Here is a 21762-nt window from a genome sequence, read left to right as displayed (position 1 = left end):
CCTTTACTTGTTTGAAGCCTACTCCAACCAGACTCAGTAAGTCACTGTCTCTCCCTGTGCCCCTTTAGGAACTACTACATCCCTCTATGACAAATGTTTATTTTCTTTATTCCTTTCCATTGGACTAGGGTTATTCAAACTTTGCTACAATCGATATTTTGGGATGGAATTTTGCTGTTGTCATTGTGGGGAGCTCTCCCGTATGTGGTAGGGTATTTTAGGCAGCATTCCTGGTGTCTACCAATTAGATGCCAGCAGTGCACTCCTACCCCCACCCCTGTTGAGAATCACTACACTAAACCATGTGCTGTTAGATGGAAGAAACTGATTGTCTCAATCTCCAAATCCAGCATCTAGCATGTACATAGTATGTAGAAGTTATTCAATAAATGCTTTTAAATTAATAAAGTTACTCAAGTCCTCTGAATCTGTATAAAGTCTACAAGCTGAACCTTCGACAGAAAACTAAGTGGCTTGTTAGAACATTTATTAATATGAAAAATGCTATATAATATCTGTAAAATGTATTTTGTAAGAATATTTTGTAACTTAGCCTTTATATAACCCATTTAAATTATTTTAAGAGACTGTAAAAACTATTGGTGAAGACAAGGCTATGATACTAAAATATGACACTACACCAAAAAGAGCTGACAGACACTTCCTGCATGTCTTTCCCTCTCTCTTTTTAAAAATTTACATCATTGACTTTCAATAAACGATTTAAACCGTAACCAGATTACCTATTTCATTCCAAACAAGGAGATCCAATTAATAATACACAAACCAAAATGGAGTTTTCAATGAACAACAATGAAGATGTTTACTAGAGTCTCTACATAATAGAACCAATAGGTTATTAGGTTTTAAAAAATCAAGTCATCTCTCTCACATGTTATAAGAACTATAAAGTCTTTGAAAAATGTAGTCAGATTACTTGATAGCTTCTTTCTCAACAATTGTATAGCCATCTTAGTATTTTTCTATTCTCACTGCCTTTCTTATTCTTGATGACTGAAAGTAGCACATTACAGTAGCCATGCATATACCATCAAAACTAATTTAATTCCAGATTCATTACAGAGCTGCTTTTTATTCATCAAGGTCATATCTTGATGGCTTCACAAGCTTAGATAAATCAGGTGTTAAGCAGACACATCTCTGAGGAACATAAGAATGTTCTCATTTGCAGTTCTCAGCATATCTTATTATTTATTGCCAAAGAAATGACTGATTAACTTTGTCATTTTCGCTACATGTTTTTTTTTTTTTCCTCAGGCTGAAGCAGACTACTACTCTCTTCTATGATGTCTGATCAGACCTATTTAAGATGATGTCTTTGATCACAGACATGGAGGCACTTGTAATCTTAGTTTTTGATGAAATATTGTTCCACTGTAATTTTATGAAAGGGCAACAGAGGCCTAAATAATAATTGACAGTCAAAAAAGACAATCAAACTTACTAAGATTTTGTAGCATTCTTCGACAACTACAATATTGACATGCTAGCAATGCACCAGAATTTGACTAGTTTAAGTTTTATTCTAATATATAAACAATATACAAAACCCTCCTTTTTCGACCATTTCCCTATTAGCTAAGTTGCTCAAAAGAAAAAGAATTCTGCAGATCAGAAGATGAGTTTATGAGTTTTAAAATATTTTCCTTATACTGTTCCATTGCTATGGTCTGTAAAACTCATGGTAATCAATTAAATTTTCACTTGTATGAGATTTTACTATTAGAAAACACCTAAATAACACATTAAATACATGCAAAATTAGAACACTAACCATCAGGGAAAAAATTACATGCCTCTAGGTTTTCATTAATCACATTCCAACACCAGAGGCTGAAAGTATATCAAATCACACAAAATCTTTTGCACATGACAACCTCATAAATTATTCAACTCATTAGTATTACTAAAAAAGCATGAAAATCTCCATCAGTATAAAGGATATTTTCCAACTGAAAAAGGTCAACCAAGTTTTAATAATGAAATTGAAGGGAAAGCTTTTCAAAGTAAATATGAAATAAAATTATTATCCATTATTTCCTTGAAATTACATCCAATTCTGATTGCTCATTTAAAAGAGAGCATTGCCAATGTATTATTAATATATATGAGGCACCAAATAAATTGCCTGAAAATAATGTCACGAAATCCAAATGAAGACTAAATGTTCCTTCCCATCACATGAAAATTTAACTATAATTTAAAATGTTTAGTTGAATTTAGGATATTAGAAAAAATCAAATGACTCAAGATATTTTTATTAAAACATGAAGTCTGCAAAATCAGTTTCACTTCTATTACACTAATAAAGGCTTATATTCTTGAACCACCGTATACTTACTACATTAATAGATAAGACGAAATCTATGCCAAATCCCAGGGATTGCGTTCATGGTCATGTAAAAATTTCCTAAGTAATTCAAGACTGTTCTCCCAGTGTATACAACATGTTGAAAATTCTGAAAACTTTGATTCCTAATTCAAATACTTCTAGACATTCTGAAAGTTCCATCTATAAAATGTTCTTTGTTCCTAAAATCTTTTTTGTTGCTACCAGGTAATCAATATAAAACTTTTTGACCAAAGTGTTCAGCAGAAATTCTACACAGTTAGCACTTAACTTTCACAGTAGAATTTAACAATAGGGAAATTGAAATAGTGTCATTATTTAACATAGAGGAAGAGATCAGTTGAATTTCAACTTATTCTAGTAGCTTAGTCAGAATTTGCAGGTTTGTGCTATAAATATACTCTTAATCTCCACCTATGCAACTCCAAAACATTAAATCATTTTGGATGTTAGTCTATATACTGCTAGACTTCAAAATACTTAAACACATTTAAATGTTTAATGACAGACAGAATATCTAGACATCAGGCTATTTTTTTTAATATGCTTTATGTTCGAGGGTACATGTGCACAACGTGTAGGTTTGTTACATATGTATACATGTGCCATGTTGGTGTGCTGCACCCACTAACTCATCATTTACATTAGGTATATCTCCTAATGCTATCCCTGACCTCTCCCCGCATCCCATAACAGGCCCCAGTGTGTGAAGTTCCCCTTCCTGTGTCCAAGTGTTCCCATTGTTCAATTCCCACCTATGAGTGAGAACATGTGGTGTTTGGTTTTCTGTTCTTGCGATAGTTTGCTGAGAATGATGGTTTCCAGCTGCATCCATGTCCCTACAAAGGACATGAACTCATCCTTTTTTATGGCTGCATAGTATTCCATGGTGTATATGTGCCACATTTTCTTCATCCAGTCTGTCACTGATGGACATTTGGGTTGGTTCCAAGTCTTTGCTATTGTGAATAGTGCCACAATAAACATATGTGTGCATGTGTCTTTATAGCAGCATGATTTATAATCCTTTGGGTATATACCCAGTAATGGGATGGCTGGGTCAAATGGGATTCCTAGTTCTAGATCCTTGAGGAATCGCCACACTGTTTTCCACAATGGTTGAACTAGTTTACAGTCCCACCAACAGTGTAAAAGCGTTCCTATTTCTCCACATCCTCTCCAGCACCTGTTGTTTCCTGACTTTTTAATGATTGCCATTCTAACTGGTGTGAGATGGTATCTCATTGTGGTTTTGATTTGCATTTCTCTGATGGCTAGTGATGATGAGCATTTTTTCATGAGTCTGTTGGCTGCATAAATGTCTTTTGAGAAGTGTCTACTCATATCCTTTGCCCACTTTTTGATGGGGTTGTTTTTTTCCTGTAAATTTGTTTGAGTTCTTTGTAGGTTCTGGATATTAGCCCTTTGTCAGATGAGTAGATAGCAAACATTTTCTCCCATTCTGTAGGTTGCCTGTTCACTCTGATGGTTGTTTCTTTTGCTGTGCAGAAGCTCTTTAGTTTAAATAGATCCCATTTGTCAATTTTGGCTTTTGTTGCTGTTGCTTTTGGTGTTTTAGACATGAAGTCCTTGCCCATGCCTATGTCCTGAATGGTATTACCTAGGTTTTCTTCTAGGGTTTTTATGGTTTTAGGTCTAACATTTAAGTCTCTAATCCATCTTGAATTAATTTTTGTATAAGGTGTAAGGAAGGGATCCAGTTTCAGCTTTCTACTTATGGCTAGCCAATTTTCCCAGCACCATTTATTAAATAGGGAATCCTTTCCCCATTTCTTGTTTTTCTCAGGTTTATCAAAGATCAGATGGCTGTAGATGTGTGGTGTTATTTCTGAGGGCTCTGTTGTGTTCCATTGGCCTATATATCTGTTTTGGTACCAGTACCATGCTGTTTTGGTGACTGTAGCCTTGTAGTATAGTTTGAAGTCAGGTAGCGTGATGCCTCCAGCTTTGTTCTTTTGTCTTAGGATAGTCTTGACAATGTGGGTTCTTTTTTGGTTCCATATGAACTTTAAAGTAGTTTTTTCCAATTCTGTGAAGAAAGTCATTGGTAGCTTAATTGAGATGGCACTGAATCTATGAATTACCTTGGGCAGTATGACCATTTTCATGATACTGATTCCTCCTATCCATGAGCATGGAATGTTCTTCCATTCGTTTGTGTCCTCTTTTATTTCGTCGAGCAGTGGTTTGTAGTTCTCCTTGAAGAGGTCCTTCACATACCTTGTAAGTTGGATTCCCAGGTATTTTATTCTCTTTGAAGCAATTGTGAATGGGAGTTCATTCATGATTTGACTCTCTGTCTGTTATTGGTGTATAAAAAAGCTTGTGATTTTTGCACATTGATTTTGTATCCTGAGACTTTGCTGAAGTTGCTTATCAGCTTAAGGAGATTTTGGGCTGAGACAATGGGGTTTTCTAAATATACAATCATGTCATCTGCAAACAGGGACAATTTGACTTCTTCTTTTCCTAACTGAATATGCTTTATTTCTTTCTCCTGCCTGATTGCCCTAGATAGAGCTTCCAACACTATGTTGAATAGAAGTGGTGAGAGAGGGCATCCCTGTCTTGTGCCAGTTTTCACAGGGAATGCTCCAGTTTTTGCCCATTCAGTATGATATTGGCTGTGGGTTTGTTATAAATAGCTCTTATTATTTTGACATATGTCCCATCAATACCGAATTGAGAGTTTTTAGCATGAAGGGTTGCTGAATTTTGTCAAAGGCCTTTTCTGCATCTATTGAGATAATCATGTGGTTTTTGTCTTTGGTTCTGTTTATATGCTGGATTACGTTTATTGATTTTTGTATGTTGAACCAGCTTTGCATCCCAGGGATGAAGCCCACTTGATCATGGTGGATAAGCTTTCTGATGTGCTGCCGGATTCGGTTTGCCAGTATTTTATTGAGGATTTTTGCATCGATGTTCATCAGGGATATTGGTCTAAAATTCTCTTTTTTTGTTGTGTCTCTGCCAGCTTTGGTATTAGGATGATGTTGAACTCATAAAATGAATTAGTGAGGATTCCCTCTTTTTCTATTGATTGGAATAGTTTCAGAAGGAATCGTACCAGCTCCTCCTTGTACCTCTGGTAGAATTCGGCTGTGAATCTGTCTGTTCCTAGAGTTTTTTTGGTTGGTAGGCTATTAATTATTGCATCAGTTTCAGAGCCTGTTATTGGTCTATTGAGGGATTCAACTTCTTCCTGGTTTAGTCTTGGGAGGGTGTATGTGTCCAGGAAGCTATCCATTTCTTCTGGGTTTTCTAGTTTATTTGCATAGAGGTGTTTATAGTATTCTCTGATGGTAGTTTGTATTTCTGTGGGGTCGGTGGTGATATCCCCTTTATCATTTTTTATTGTGTCTATTTGATTGTTCTCTCTTTTCTTCTTTATTAGTCTTGCTAGCAGTCTATCAATTTTGTTGATCTTTTCAAAAAACCAGCTCCTGGATTCATTGATTTTTTTGAAGGGATTTTTATGTCTCTATCTCCTTCAGTTCTGCTCTGATGTTAGTTATTTCTTGTCTTCTGCTAGTTTTTGAATGTGTTTGCTCTTGCTTCTCTAGTTCTTTTAATTGTGATGTTAGCGTGTCAATTTTAGATCTTTCCTGTTTTCTCTTGTGGGCATTTAGTGCCACAATTTTCCTCTACACACTGCTTTAAGTGTGTCCCAGAGATTCTGGCATGTTGTATCTTTGTTCTCATTGGTTTCAAAGAACATCTTTATTTTTGCCGTCATTTTGTTATGTACCCAGTAGCCATTCAGGAGCAGGTTGTTCAGTTTCCATGTAGTTGAGCGATTTTGATTGAGTTTCTTAGTCCTGAGTGCTAGTTTGATTGCACTGTGGTTTGAAAGACAGTTTGTTATAATTTCTGTTCTTTTACATTTGCTGAGGAGTGCGTTACTTCCAACCATGTGGTCAATTTTGAAATAAATGCAATGTGGTGCCTGAAGAATGTATATTCTGTTGATTTGGGGTGAAGAGTTCTGTAGATGTCTATCAGGTTTGCTTGGTGCAGAGTTGACTTCAATTCCTGGATATCCTTGTTAACTTTCTGTCTCATTGATCTGTCTAATGTTGACAGTGGGGTGTTAAAGTCTCCCATTATTATTGTGTGGTAGTCTAAGTCTCTTTGTAAGTCTCTAAGGACTTGCTTCATGAATCTGTGTGCTCCTGTATTGGGCGCATATACATTTAGGATAGTTAGCTCTTCTTGTTGAATTGATCCCTTTACCATTATGTAATGGCCTTCTTTGTCTCTTTTGATCTTTGCTGGTTTAAAGTCTGTTTTATTAGAGACTAGGATTGCAACCCCTGCCTTTTTTGTTTTCCATTTGCTTGGTAGATCTTCCTCCATCCCTTTATTTTGAGCCTATGTGTGTCTCTGCATGTGGGATGGTTCTCCTGAACATAGCAAACTGATGGGTCTTGACTCTTTATCTAATTTGCCAGTCTGTGTCTTGTAATTGGAGTATTTAGCCCATTTACATTTAAGGTTAACATTGTTATATCAGAACTTGATCCTGTCATTATGATGTTAGCTGGTTACTTTGCTCATTAGCTGTTGCAGTTTCTTCCCAGCATTGATGGTCTTTACATTTTGGCATGTTTTTGCAGTGGCTGGTACCGGGTGTTCCTTTCCATGTTTAGTGCTTCTTTCAGGATCTCTTGTAGTGCAGGCCTAGTGGTGACAAAATCTCTAAGCATTTGCTGGATTGTAAAGGATTTTATTTCTCCTTCACTTATGAAACTTAGTTTGGCTGGATATGAAATTCTGGGTTTAAAATTCTTTTCTTTAAGAATGTTGAATATTGGCCCCCACGCTCCTCTGGCTTGCAGAGTTTCTGCCAAGAGACCTGCTGTTAGTCTGATGGGCTTCCCTTTGTGGGTAACCCAACCTTTCTCTCTGGCCATCCTTAACATTTTTGCCTTCATTACAACTTTGGTGAATCTGACAATTATGTGTCTTGGAGTTGCTCTTCTCGAGGAGCGTCTTTGTGGTGTTCTCTGTATTTCCTGAATTTGAATGTTGGCCTGCCTTGCTATGTTGGGGAAGTTCTCCTGGATAATATCATGCAGAGTGTTTTCTAACTTGGTTCCATTCTCCCCGTCAGTTTCAGGTACACCAATCAGATGTAGATTTGGTCTTTTCACATAGTCCCATATTTCTTGGAGGCTTTGTTCATTTCTTTTTACTCTTTTTTCTCTAAACTTCTCTTCTTGCTTCATTTCATTCATTTGATCTTCAATCACTGATACCCTTTCTTCCAGTTGATCGAGTCAGTTACTGAAGCTTGTGCATTTGTCACGTAGTTCTCGTGTCACGGTTTTCATCTCTATCAGTTCGTTTAAGGACTTCTCTACATTGGTTATTCCAGTTAGCCATTTGTCAAATCTTTTTTCAAGGTCTTTTAGTTTCTTTCCGCTGGGTTTGTAGTTTCTCCTTTAGCTTGGAGAAGTTTGATCGTCTGAAGCCTTGTTCTCTCAACTCATCAAAGTCATTCTCCATCTAGCTTTGTTCTGTTGCTGGTGAGGAGCTGCATTCCTTTGGAGGGGGAGAGGCGCTCTGATTTTTAGAATTTTCAGCTTTTCTGCACTGCTTTTTCCCCATCTTTGTGATTTTATATACCTTTGGTGTTTGATGGTGGTGATGTACAGATGGGGTTTTGGTGTGGATGTTCTTTCTATTTGTTAGTTTTCCTTGTAACATTGAAGACCCTCAGCTGCAGGCTTGTTGGAGTTTGCTTGAGGTCCACTCCAGGCCCTGTTTGCCTGGGTATCAGCAGCACAGGCTGCAGAAGAGTGAATTTTGCTGAACAGCAAATGTTGCTGTCTGATCGTTCCTCTGGAAGCTTCGTCTCAGAGGTGTACCCAGCCCTGTGAGATGTGAGGTGTCAGTCTGCACCTAGTGGGGGATGTCTCCCAGTTAGGCTACTCGGGGGTCAGGGACCCACTTGAGCAGGCAGTCTGTCTGTTCTCAGATCTCAAACTCCATGCTAGGGGAACCACTACTCTCTTCAAAGCTGTCAGACGGGACATTTACATCTGTAGAGGTTTCTGCTGCTTTTTGTTTGGCTATGCCCTTTCCTCAGAGATGGGGTCTACAGAGGCAGGCAGGCCTCCTTGAGCTGTGGTGGGCTCCACCCAGTTCGAGCTTCCCAGCCGCTTTGTTTACCTACTTAAGCCTCAGCAATGGTGGGCATCCCTCCCCCAGCCTCGCTGCTGCCTTTCAGTTACATCTCAGGCTGCTGCACTAGCAATGAGGGAGGCTCTGTGGGTGTGGGACCCTCTGAGCCAAGCATGGGATATAATCTCCTCTTGTGCCATTTGCTAAGACCCTTGGTAAAGCACAGTATTAGGGTGGGAGTGACCCGATTTTCCAGGTGTTGTGTGTCAAGGTTTCCCTTGTCTAGGAAAGGGAATTCCCTTCCCCCTTGTGCTTCCTGGGTGAGGTGATGCCTCACCCTGCTTTGGCTCTCGCGCGTTGGGCTGCACCCACTGTTCTGCACCCACTGTCCAACACACCCCAGTGAGATGAACCCAGTACCTCAGTTGGAAATGCAGAAATCACCCATCTTCTGTGTCGCTCATGCTGGGAGCTGGAGGCTGGAGCTGTTCCTGTTTGGCCATCTTGGAACCCTAAAGGGAACTATCGCTACTTTTTTTTTTAACTTTTACATGGATGTCCTGGAAATTTGTATATATAAAATCTTTATATAAAATACACAAAATCTGTTTTCTTTCTTTTTTTTTGAGTCTTTTTTTTTTTTTTTTGAAACTAAGCTTTCCACTCTTCCCACAATATGATATTGTTTTTCAGATTTTCCAAATAAAACTGCGGTGAATATTTTAAAATAGTTTTTCTTCCCCTCTTTTGAGTCATTTTGTTGGGTCAAGTCCCCAGATGGGGAATTGCTGGGTCAAAGATTATCAGCATTTTTGAGGCTCTTGATGTGCATTGGCAAAATGTTTTGCAAAGGACTTGTTTCCAGCAATCCTCATTTACATTGTTTTAGCAACATACATGAGATTCTTTTTATTTTTTTACTGCAAACCCACTAACAGTGAATATTACAAGAAAAAGGTTTCTGAGCTCATTTACAATGGATAAATGATTTCTTCTGTACTTTTTTTAAAATCACTTTCACTTTTAATTCAAGTTGCAGGGATAAAATTTTTAAAAAATCTGAAATAATTTCAAACTAATAGAAACATTTCAAATATAGTACAAAACCCCTATTTTTATCCTTCTCTAGGTTTTCCCAATATTAACAAAATCTACTCCCCCCACCCCACTCCTGTACATATCCATTATCACTAATCTTTTGAAAACCTTTTAAGAAGTTGCAGGTATGGTACCCTATTACCCCTAACTACTCCATTGTATTTCTCAGAACAAGAACATTCCTGTGTAAGCACCATCGACCCTCCAACTTTGGAAGTTAGCATTGATAACAATACTGCCATCCAGATCATGGACCCCAGTCAAATTTTACCAACTGCAATCATCTAGAAAAATGTGCTGTAAGGCTGGGCACCATGGCTCATGCGTATAATTCCAGCACTTTGGGAGGCCAAGGTGGGTGGATTGCCTGAGGTCAGGAGTTCGAGACCAGCCTGGCGAACATAGTGAAACCCCATCACTACTGAAAATACAAAAGAGTTAGCCAGCATGGTGGCAGGCGCTTGTAATCCCAGCAGGAGAATGGCTTGAACCCTGGAGGCAAAGATTGAAGTGAGCTGAGATCGTGCCATTGCACTCCAGCCTGGGCAACAAGAGTGAAATTCTGTCACAAACAATCAACAACAACAACAAAAAGTGCTGTAATAATCTATCTTGTCTTTTTTGGTCTTCTCCAGTTTGGAATATTTTCTCAGTCTTTGGAATATTTTCTCAGTCTTTCCTTATCTTTTGGGTCCTTGGCAGTACAAAATCTGTTTTGAATTAAGTTTTTCAACATTTACTGGATTAAGTGCTTTGTAATAATTATTGACATTTACTTCCTATTTCTTCTGAAGAGATATTTTTGATATAGGTTAGAGTGCACATTAAGAGGCAGGAAGAAGGCACAATACTAAATTTCTCTCATCAATTTGTGATTCTTCCCTCTACTTCTATATATAGATCACTCCAGGGAGAGCTTCCCCCTCACCTTCTCTACATCCTCTGTATTTACTCCCAACTCTCCACTCAGTTCTAAAGTCCATAGTCTTGTGAACTGTGATGAAGGTTACAGGAGAATCATTTTTGGAGATAAAATTGCTTTAGTTCTCTTTAGTCTTCCACTCCCTGACCTTAGAATGACCATGGAGTAACTCCAATAGTATCATGTAGATTCCCTGAATATTGTATAGTATAGATGTGTCATCTTTGTTCTTAATAGGTATAATAAAAACATACTCCTATTTTCTTTTATAAAATAACACAACTCAAGAGGGATAGATAATAGGTTCTGAAAGTTGCTGATGATCCAGATGGAAAATTCTTAAATACTATATTTTAAAATATAGTACACATAAAGAATATTTAGTATCACTTACACCTCTATCTATTTCAAAATTAGAGTTTTTTTTAACTTTAGGTTCATTAACAATAGTTACTATTTTATTAAAATATGACTATCAGTTTGAAAAATATTTTATTTAAAGATTTTAAATTTTGTTTCTTACAGGCTTTGACACTGGTTTATTAGGAATTATTTTACAAATTAAACACACAAAGTATTCACTTTTAAGAAGAAATACAAACATTTTTCTTAAAAAAGCCTTTCTTAAAAGTAATCTGTAGACTGTGGAATGTAGTATAATATGAATTCTACACAATTAAAGCTTTGGCAACTCAGTATCACTAATGATATCACTGTAGCATAACCTCTGTTACAAATTGTCTTTATATGTTTCTACTTTCAAATAAGATAAATTCAGGATTAATTGGTAAAAAAGTCTAAATTATTGGTTAAATGAAATGAAGTTTTAATAATTTTAAGCTCATATTATAAAACATGCCACTACTAAGTAGGCAGATATTTCTAAGATTCTCTCCTACAGGATCATAATGATAACTTATTTTAAGTTGGTATCAAATCCTTAGAGGGCTATTATCCTTAGGTGCTATTTTTAGTTATTCAAAGAAGACAAAGTATAATTTTTTTCCAGCATATTTTTTCTATAGTTACTTTTACTGTATAAAGTTACTGTGTAACTTTTATCTTAGGTGTAATAGTTTCATACAAAATCCTTATCTATTTTTAATGATATTTTGAGGCTTATTACGTTATAGCAATTCATAGCTTACTGGGACAAGAAATTTTAAAAGCTTTGCACATTTTGTCTTTTTATTGTTTCCCTGTTCAATTCATTAAGAACATGAATAGTATTACATGATATAAACTATGATTTGATATAATGCCATTTATCAACTATAGTAAATTTTTAAAACAGATGGCTCACTTAGTACTCCCAAATAAATGAAAATTAATATAATAAAATACGAGTAATTGAAGAACAAAAGTGGATAACAAGTACATGGACAGTGTTCATTACTGGTATTTCCTTAGTGAATGTGGTTTATAAAATTCTGATATGCCCCATCAAACTTAAACTTGTTACAGCACTGAAAAATGGGCAAGTAGACCAAATGTTCCTAAGTATATTTCTTAGCAGAAAGCAATCTAAAGTAGCAGCATTTTTATTAAACTACAAAAATATTTTGATATTTATGATTTATTGTACAATTTATAAAGAACAATTTAGGGTACAGTTCTATTGTAGTGTGATAATTAATGATACTGTAAGTAGGAGACCATCTTTTTCAGACTTGTAGTCCATTGGAGAACTGGAAATTTAAATTGGCAGGTTATAACAAGATTTTAAATTATATTTTATTAAACTGAAAAGAATAGGTGGGATGAAAACAAAATATCATATAAAGAGGTTTTTAATAAAACATTTTTTCAGTTATATATACAATATGTATATGCATACATAAACATATACTCACTGTATACATATGTATACATATTACATGTGTATATGTATATTAATGAAGTATATGTAAGTGTGTACACAGAAACAAATTTATACATAAAATATATAGGTCTGAGTACAGGATCAGGGTCATTTTTTTATTTACTATGAGTCTTGGTCATCAAAGTTTGAAAGACACCGAAAAAGAAATTAATTTTATTCTTGTTTTAGGATATATGAAAGGGATGTTAGTTAATAACTATGTGAAGTCCATTTATCTCTTAAAAAGAAGTTGAAGGCTATAAAAAGATATCTAGTCTGAGAAATAATGGGTTGATTAACAGTAACCTAAATGATGCTGAAGGATAAAGCAGAACAAAATATTTCTGACTCATGATATGGAGAACATTAAATACTAGTGAAAAAAAAAAAAAGGAATTCTCAAACACAAGGAGTTACCTCACATCCAGAAGTATTTTTGTGGAAGAAGCATTGGTACTAACCATATTCTATTGCAGCTTTGAGCAATGCCTCAGCATGAGTGGAGCCAAATGCATTGCGAACAAATCGTCTCCTTCGACGAAGATCATCTTCCCAGTAATCCAAACGCCAGAAATCATGCAATTGGCTAAGAGTAGAGGGAAAAAAAGTAATCCCTATTAATAACAATGTATAACTGGAAATACATTTTTCTATAAAATTGAAGTTATTTTGTTGGTCTCATTGAAAAATTAAGATAATGTGTATATATATATACACATTATATATATACACACACATATATATAAATATATATATATACATATATACACATACACAAATACAAGCGTGAAATATACATATATATATATTCCCTCTACAACTGAAAAAGACTTAAAATAATAACATTCTTATATTTCAGGCATTATACCACTCAGCTCTGCTTTTTATTTTTTAAATTTTCTTATTTCTACTAAAAGCATTAATCATGTGGAGTTTAGTAACAAATGCAACATCAAATTACAAGTATTAATGGTACAGTTTGTTTCTTTTACACTATTTTTAACAAGGGATGTAAATCACAGAATACACCTCACTACAAATAGTTTACAATTTAATGACCATGGTTTCTTAGTAGGCTGAATTAAGAAGTATAAAATATTGCCCACTTGGATTTGGTGGAAAAATGATTAAAATAATGCACTGAAATATTCATTGAAATAATTCCCCACTGCCCACAGCAACCTGAGAAAAATGCAATTTTATCCATTATTAATAATACTGAACTAGAGCTGCAAAAATTTCCAGTATGTGGTAATTGTCTTGGTAAATTATTATTCTAATGCTAATAGGGTTCTTGGATGATTTTACAGCTTTCAACTAATATAAACCATTAATAGCCATGGCCAACATTGGCCATCACTGTCTTTTATACTCCAAACCAATACTAAAAATCCAGGAGATATTTCAGAAATGATGTAAATAGGCCCATTATATAGCCAATGAAATATTTTGTGATAATGATACAATTTTTGTTTGTTAGTTTAATTTCAGTAAACATTAGTAATAAATACCACTGCTTAAGAAGTCAATTTTTATAATATTCTAATTTTCCAGAGCAGCAGTATTCATAAAAACATATAAAATACTTTCCTAGAAGATTTCACTTCATTAATTATTTTGATATTTTACTGTAGAAGAACACTTTAAGTCTGATTAAGGCAGGACCTATGTATGTTTTGCTCATCATTATATTTCTAGCACAATGTCTGGCACACAGCATGTTTTTACTAAATATTCACTGAATTAATGAAAACATTTTTTTAATTTCAAAAAAAACTATGGATTTTTTTCAATGTCTGGCCATTGAGAAAAATAATTTCATTTTGAAAGGCATTTTAGATTTTATGGCTATATAATTTTTTATCTATAATTTCATTATAAAAACCTGATAGTATAAAGGGCATATAAAAAGAACTAAAATTGTAAGTCTTTAAAGTATACTTTAATGCACTTATTTTTCCTGTACATCATAATTATAACTGAATTCTTCTGTTAAATAATGATTACTTGATGAATAATAGTAATAAATAGTATATCTCTCTAATTTAAAATAGGATGATTCCTATCCTTACAAATACAAACTAACCCCAGTAATTTAAGGAAGACCATGCTAAAATCAGGCTATATTGATTTTCAGTAAGATTATGTTAAAATTAAGTAACTGAATTCACCAAAAGCCGTCAGAGATCTAATGTTATCTAAAATTTCTAGCCCTAGACATAGTGTTCCCTATTCTTCTGTAAGGGCAGCTGAACAGTTCTGGAAAGGATATATAAAACAAACATAAGAAGACTCTGAAGACCTGAACCATACAAATTCTAGAAGATGACACTGGAAAAACTCTTCTAGACATTGGCTTAGGCAAAGACTTCGAGACCAAGAACCCAGAAGCAAATGTAACAAAAAAAGGATAAATAGATGGGACTTAATTAAACTACAAAGCTTCCTTTCGCACAGTGAAAGAAATAAGCAGTAAACAGACAGTGGGAGAAAATTTTCATAATCTATACATTGGGCAAAAGGAATCCAAACAAATCAGCAAGAACAAAACAAACAATCCCATTGAAAAGTGGGCTAAGGACATGAATAGGCAATTCTCAAAATAAGATATACAAATGGCCAACAAACCTATGAAAGAATGCTCAGTATCATTAATTATCAGGGAAATGCAAATCAAAACCACAATGCAATACCACTTCGCTCCTCCAAGAATGAACATAATCAAAAAAATAAAAATAAATAGATGTTGGTGTGGATGTGGTGAGAATGTAAACATTTTACGCTGTTGGTAGGAACGTAAACTGGTATAACCACAATGAAAAACAGTGTGGAGATTCCTTTAAGAAAGAAAAGTAGATCTACCATCTGATCCAGCAATCCCACTCCTGGGTATCTACTCAGAGGAAAGGAATTCATTATACAAAAAAGATAGTTGCACACAAATGTTTATAGCAGCACAATTTGCAATTGCAAAAATATGAAACCAGCCCAAATACCCATCAGTCAATGAGTGGATAAAGAAAATGTTATATATATACACACACGTATATATATACACATGTATATATACACACATATATACATATATATGTACACACACACACACACATACTTTGGGGACTCAGGGGAAAGGGTGGGAGGTGGCTGAGAAATAAAAGACTACACATTGGGTATAGGGTACGCTGCTCAGGTGATGGGTGCACCAAAATCTCAGAAATCACCACTTATAGAACTTATTCACATAACCAAATACCGCCTGTTCCCCAGAAACCTATTAAAATAAATTTCAAAAAAGAGAAGGCTCTGAAAGGTGAGAGAAGGTAGACTGACTAAGGACCTCAGGACATAAGGAACAACATATTGATGAGTTCTTTTTGCTTCATATATTCCACACTTGGAGGCAAAGAGGCCAACAGCCCAGATAGACAAATGAGTGCAGACAAAAAAAAAAGCAAAAAAAAAAAAAAGCCCCAGCAAAAGCCTGCTCCCTCTAGTCAAAGGACGAGAAAACAGCAGATTAGCAAGATGGAAAACTTTTAGACAACTGCTATACTCCAGCCAAACATCACAGAAAAATTGTGTCCCCACCTGACCTACACCAGCAAAGGATGGCGGTGAAGCCCAGACATGTACCCTCATGAAGGTGTAATGAGATACCCAACACCCTTGCTGGGTGTTATCAGAGACCACCAAGTAGGCAGCCAGGACTTCATCGCTGCTGGCTGGTAACAAGGTGCCCCACTCACATGGAGTCAGTGGAGACCATGTGGAGAGGCTGGCTTTCCACCTCCCATTGGATAGTAATGGGGCATCCCTCCTCCTCCCCACTGGGGTAGTGTCAGAGGAAGCCTACTGCAGAGTCAGGACTTCCACTGCTGACAAACAACGAGGCCAGCCCACCAGTGGACATCACATGGGGACCGGGAACTCCCACCCCCATCAAGCAGTATGAGAAGAGCCCCTGACTCACTGGGTTTCAATGGACGTCAAGTGAAGAACTTAGATTTCTACTACCATGTAGCAGATATAAGACAGTGTCCCCTCTTCCAGATGAAGCATGTTATAGAAAGTCTAAATAGAAGGTTTAAATAAAATAAATTTTCTCAGAAAAAAATAAGAAAAGGTCCAAGTTTCAATCTAAAATCACTTGTCACACCAAGAAGCTGGAAAATCTCCAAGGGTATGCAAAAAGATCACCCCAAAATGCCAACATTGAAATGGTGAAGAATTTAAAGCAGCCATGATTGACAATATGCTTCAATATGCAATTATGAAAATATTTGAAATGAATGAAAAAAAAATACCCTTAGCAAAGAAATAGAAACTCTCAGAAAAGAAACAGAAGATGTAAGGAAGAACCAAATGGAAATTTTTGAACTGACATTATATAATAACCAAAATAAAAGCTCAGTAGATGTGCTTAACAGCAGAATGGAAGGGACAGAGGGAGGAATCACTTAATTGGAAGACAGGATAATAGAAATTATGCAATCCAAATAACCGAAGGAAATAGATGAAAAAGTGAACAGAGCCTTAGGGATCTGTGGAGCACAACATTTAGCATTTGTGTCACTGGAATCCTAGAAGGAGAGGAGAAAGTAGGCAGAGCCGAAACAATATCTGAAAAAATAATGGCGGAAAACTTTCTAAATTTGGCAAAGCCATAAATGTACAGATTTAAGTAGCTCACTTAACTCCAAACTAAATCCAAGGAAGTCCATGCTGAGACACATCATAATTAAATTTCTGAAAACTGAGCGCAAAGAAAGTCTAAAGAGCAGCCAGAGAAAAATGGCATCTCATTTAGAGAAGTAAAACAATTAGAATGACAACATATTTTACATCAGAAACAATGATGACCAGAGGAAGTGGCAAAATACTTTTTAGGTGCTAAAAGAAAAGAACTGTCAACCCCAAATCCTATAGCCAATGAAGACACCTCCAGGAATAATAAGTGAATATGTCTTTAGATGAAGTAAAAGCCAGAATATTTATTGCTATCAGATCGAGTCTAAAAGAAAGGCTACAGGCAGTTCTGTAAACATGAGGGAAGTAATAGAAGAAACACTGAAACATTAGGGAGGAAGAAAGAACACAATAAGCAAAATATGACTATCTATAATAGGCTTTCCTTTTCCTCTTGAGTTCTCTAAATTATGTTTTACTGTTGAAACACAAATTGTAACACTGATGTCGTTCTAAGTGTATTTACTGGTAATATTTAAGATAAATATATTATAAATGGGGGAGGGCAAAGGGATGTGAAGGGATGTAAAGTGTCTATATTTCACATGCACTGATAGAATGATAGCACCAGTAGACTGATAAGGCTATGCATAAAAAATGTAATACTTAGAGCAAACACTAAGAAAGTTACACAAAGGGATATACTAAGAAATGTAGATAAATCAAAACAGAATTCTAAAAAATGACCAAGTCACCCACAGGAAGGCAGGAAAAAAAACCTCTTGATTTAAAAAAGAATTCTCAAGGGAAAACAAAAAGAACACAGAACTGAATGAAAATCACAATAAAAAATATCAACACTTGTTGGACACAACTAAAGTAGGACTGAGAGGGTAATCTATAGTATTAAATGCATATATTAGAAAAGAAGAAACATTTAAAATCAGTAGTCTAAATTCTCACCTTTAGAACACATAAAAGGCAAGTAGAAGAAAGGAACAATAAAAAAAGCAGAAATCAATAAAAATCAGTGAAACTGAAAACAAAAACAACAGAGAAAAATTAACAAAACAAAGAGCTGTTTCTTTGAAACAAATCAGTAACACTGACACACCTCTGAAAAGACTGACAAAGAAAAAAGAGTAGACACAAATTACCAATATCAGGAATGAAAAAGAGGATATCATTACCGACTCTGAAGACATCAAAAGAACGAGTGGATACTGTGAAAGACTCTACACACATAAATTTGACAACTTAGAAGAAATGGACCAAAAAACACAAATGACCACAACTCACCCAATGTGAAAAAGATAACATGAACATCTCTGTAACAACTAAGGAAATTTTAATAATGTTTAAACAAGGTAAACCCCAATAGGATGAGGCTTTTCATTCAACAGCCCATTCCAAACCAATCTGAAACAATTGCAAAAAATCCTCAATAAAATACTTATATCCCAGTTCAACATTCGCAAATAAACATAATCCAGCATATAAAAAGACAAGAACCACATGATTTCAATAGATGCAGAAAAGGCTTTTGACAAAATTCAACAGCCCTTCATGCTAAAAACGCTCAATAAATTCGGTATTGATGGAACGTATCTCAAAATAATAAGAGCTATTTATGACAAACCCACAGCCAATATCATACTGAATGGGCAAAAACTGGAAGCATTCCCTGTGAAAACTGGCACAAGACAGGGATGCCCTCTCTCACCACTCCTATTCAACATAGTGTTGGAAGTTCTGGCTAGGGCAAATCAGCCCAAAATCTCCTTAAGCTGATAAGCAACTCCTCAGGATACAAAATTAATGTGCAAAAATCACAAGCATTCTTATACACCAGTAACAGACAAACAGAGAGCCAAATCAGGAAGAACTTCCATTCACAATTGCTTCAAAGAGAATAAAATACCTAGGAGTCCAACTTACATGAACCTCAAACCACTGCTCAGTGAAATCAAAGAGGACACAAACAAATGGAAGAACATACCATGCTCATGGATAGGAAGAATCAATATCGTGAAAATGGCCATACTGTATAGATTCAATGCCATCCCCATCAAGCTAAGTTTCTTCACAGAAAATATGGAACAAAAAAAAGATGACAATCCTAAGTCAAAAGAACAAAGCTGGAGGCATCACGCTACGTGACTTCAAACTATACTACAAGGCTACAGTCACCCCTGGTACTGGTACCAAGACAACAGAACTCCAAACCTGAGAGCAAGAAATGGGGAAAGGAGATAGCTGGGAAAATTCACATAAGTAGAAGCTGAAAATTTTATTAAACATTTAAAGAAGAATTAACTCCAATTATGCATAATCTCTTCCAGAAAACAGAAGAGGAAGACACATTTCTCAATAATTATTGTAGCTAATATCACCCCAATACAAAAACAAAAAACAGTACAAAAGAAGAAAACTACAGACCAATATCCATCCTTTATACAGACAAAAAAATTCTTAAGAATCCATGTAGTGCATTACATTAACAGCTGAAGAAGAAAAATCACATGATCACATTAGTCATTATAAAAGGTATTTGACAAAATTTAGCAATGATTCACAATTTTAAAAAAGTTCAGGAAAACAGGAATAAACGGCAATTTCTTCGACTCGATAAAAGTATCGACAAAAAACTATAGCTAACTTGATAAGTAAGAGTGAATGACTGAATGTTCTCCACCTAAAACTGGGAATAAGCCAAAGATGTCTGCTGTTACCACTCTTACTCAACAGGGTACTGAAATTTATAGCCAATGCAGTGAGGCAAAAGAGAGGAAATAAGAGGAATATAAACAGAAAAAGAAGAAATAAAATTGTCCCTATATGCAGATAACATGACTGTCTATATAAAAAATCATGCAAAATCTGTCAAACACTCCTGGAACTAATGACTGAGGTAAGCAAGGTCACAAGATGCAAGATAGACACACAAATAATAATTCTATTTCTATATACTAGCAGTGAATATGTGGACACAAAAAATTACAATCACTAAATGGAAAGATAATTGGCTATATCCTATTATACTGTGGGACCTGACGGAGGAGTCCTATTACTTTTTTAGACTGCACCTCAGGTTATTCTGGGTTTTAGTCCTTCCGATATCTATATACAGAGTTGTGTGTTGTTCCTTGGCACTTCTGTGCTCTTTTCATATTTTTTGGGGGGTGGGGGTAGATCTTAAGCCCAACATTCACATTATTTAAAAAATGTGGCACTCATAATTAACCAATGGATGAGTTTTACAGATTCACAAAACTGAAATGGTCTACAAAATTTTATGGGGATATGTACATATGTATTTTTGAGGGAGAAGTCTAGAGTTTTATTACATTTTTCTAAAAGTAGTCTCTAATAAAGAAATGTTCAGAAACACTGGTATTAGTATAGTTTGAAAGTTTGTGTCCAAATTCATATGTTGAAATCCTTACCTCCAAGGTGATGGTATGATGTGCTGGGGCTTTGGGGAAAGTAATTAGGTCATGAGAGAAGAGCCCTTGTGAATGGGATTAGTGCCCTTATCAAATAGGCTCAAGGGAGCTTGTTCGCCCCTTCCATGATGTGCGGACACAGGGAGAAGGCACTGTTCTATGAACCAGGAGGTGGGGCCCTCATCAAACACCAAATCTACTGGTATTTTGATCCTGGACTTCTCACTTCTAGAACTGTGATAAATAAATTTTTGTTGTTCATAAGCTACCTAGTTTATGGACGAGGTTAAGCATCTCTAATCTGAAAATCCAAAATGTTACAAAATCCAAAATTTTTGAGTGCTGACAAGATGCCGTAAGTGGAAAATTCCACATGTAAGTACTTAACACAAACTGTGTTTCATTGTTTCATGTACAAAATTATTAAAAATATTATATAAAATCTTTAGGCCATGTGTATAAGGTATATATATGAAACATAGACAATTGTGTGTGTTTTTTTTTTAGATGGAGTCTCGTCTCTGTCACCCAGGCTAGAGTGCAATGGCATGATCTCGGCTCACTGCAACCTGCGCCTCCCATGTTCAAGCGATTCTCCTGCCTCAGGCTCCCGGGGAGCTGGGACTACAGGCTCATGCCACCACACCTGGCTAATTTTTGTATTTTAGTAGAAATGGGGTTTCACCATGTTGGCCAGGCTGGTCTCAAACTCCTGACCTCAGGTGATCCGCCCTCCTCAGCCTCCCAAAGTGCTGGAATTACAGGCATGAGCCACCATGCCTGGCTGACAACTGTTTTTAAACTTGGGTCCCACCCTCAAGATATCGCATTATGTATATGAAAATATTCCAAAATCTGAAAAAAATCCTAAATTCAAAACACTCTGGTTCCAAGTGTTTCAGATAAGGAATACTCGGCCTATATTTTGTTATAGCAGCCTCAATGAACTAAAACATAGAGTAAACAAATAATACTTTCCTTATACCCTCATTTTTCTGATAATATTCTTTACCACCAAGTCATGAATCATGAGAGGTTTTTCTACTGTAGAATAGTATGTTCATAAAAGGCTTATATTCCAACACCATTATATTTGGCATCTGTGCCAGGTTACCAATCTAGGATATCATCATCTGTTTTCTGTTCAAACTCCTTCTCATCTATTTCTTTCCATCCTTCCTTCTATGGTTTTCATTCAAAAATATATTTATTGAGCATCTGTTTTGTG

General features: G+C 35.7%; 1 protein-coding gene across 5 annotated transcripts in view; it reads right to left on the bottom strand.

The window, feature by feature from the left end:
- Positions 1 to 21762, bottom strand: part of NBEA (neurobeachin) — a 726287-nt gene that overhangs the window by 247767 nt on the left and 456758 nt on the right. For all 5 annotated transcript variants that reach the window (XM_050766029.1, XM_050766031.1, XM_050766030.1 and 2 more), the window contains one exon: positions 12864 to 12988. In XM_050766029.1, the coding sequence (XP_050621986.1) occupies positions 12864 to 12988 (125 nt within the window). The remainder of the gene's footprint in view (positions 1 to 12863; positions 12989 to 21762) is intronic.

This window comes from Macaca thibetana, chromosome 17 (assembly GCF_024542745.1).
Source record: "Macaca thibetana thibetana isolate TM-01 chromosome 17, ASM2454274v1, whole genome shotgun sequence".
In the NCBI taxonomy this organism is placed as follows: Eukaryota; Metazoa; Chordata; class Mammalia; order Primates; family Cercopithecidae; genus Macaca; species Macaca thibetana.
Note: the sequence above shows the minus strand (reverse complement) of the source record. Positions and strands in the feature narration are given on the sequence as shown.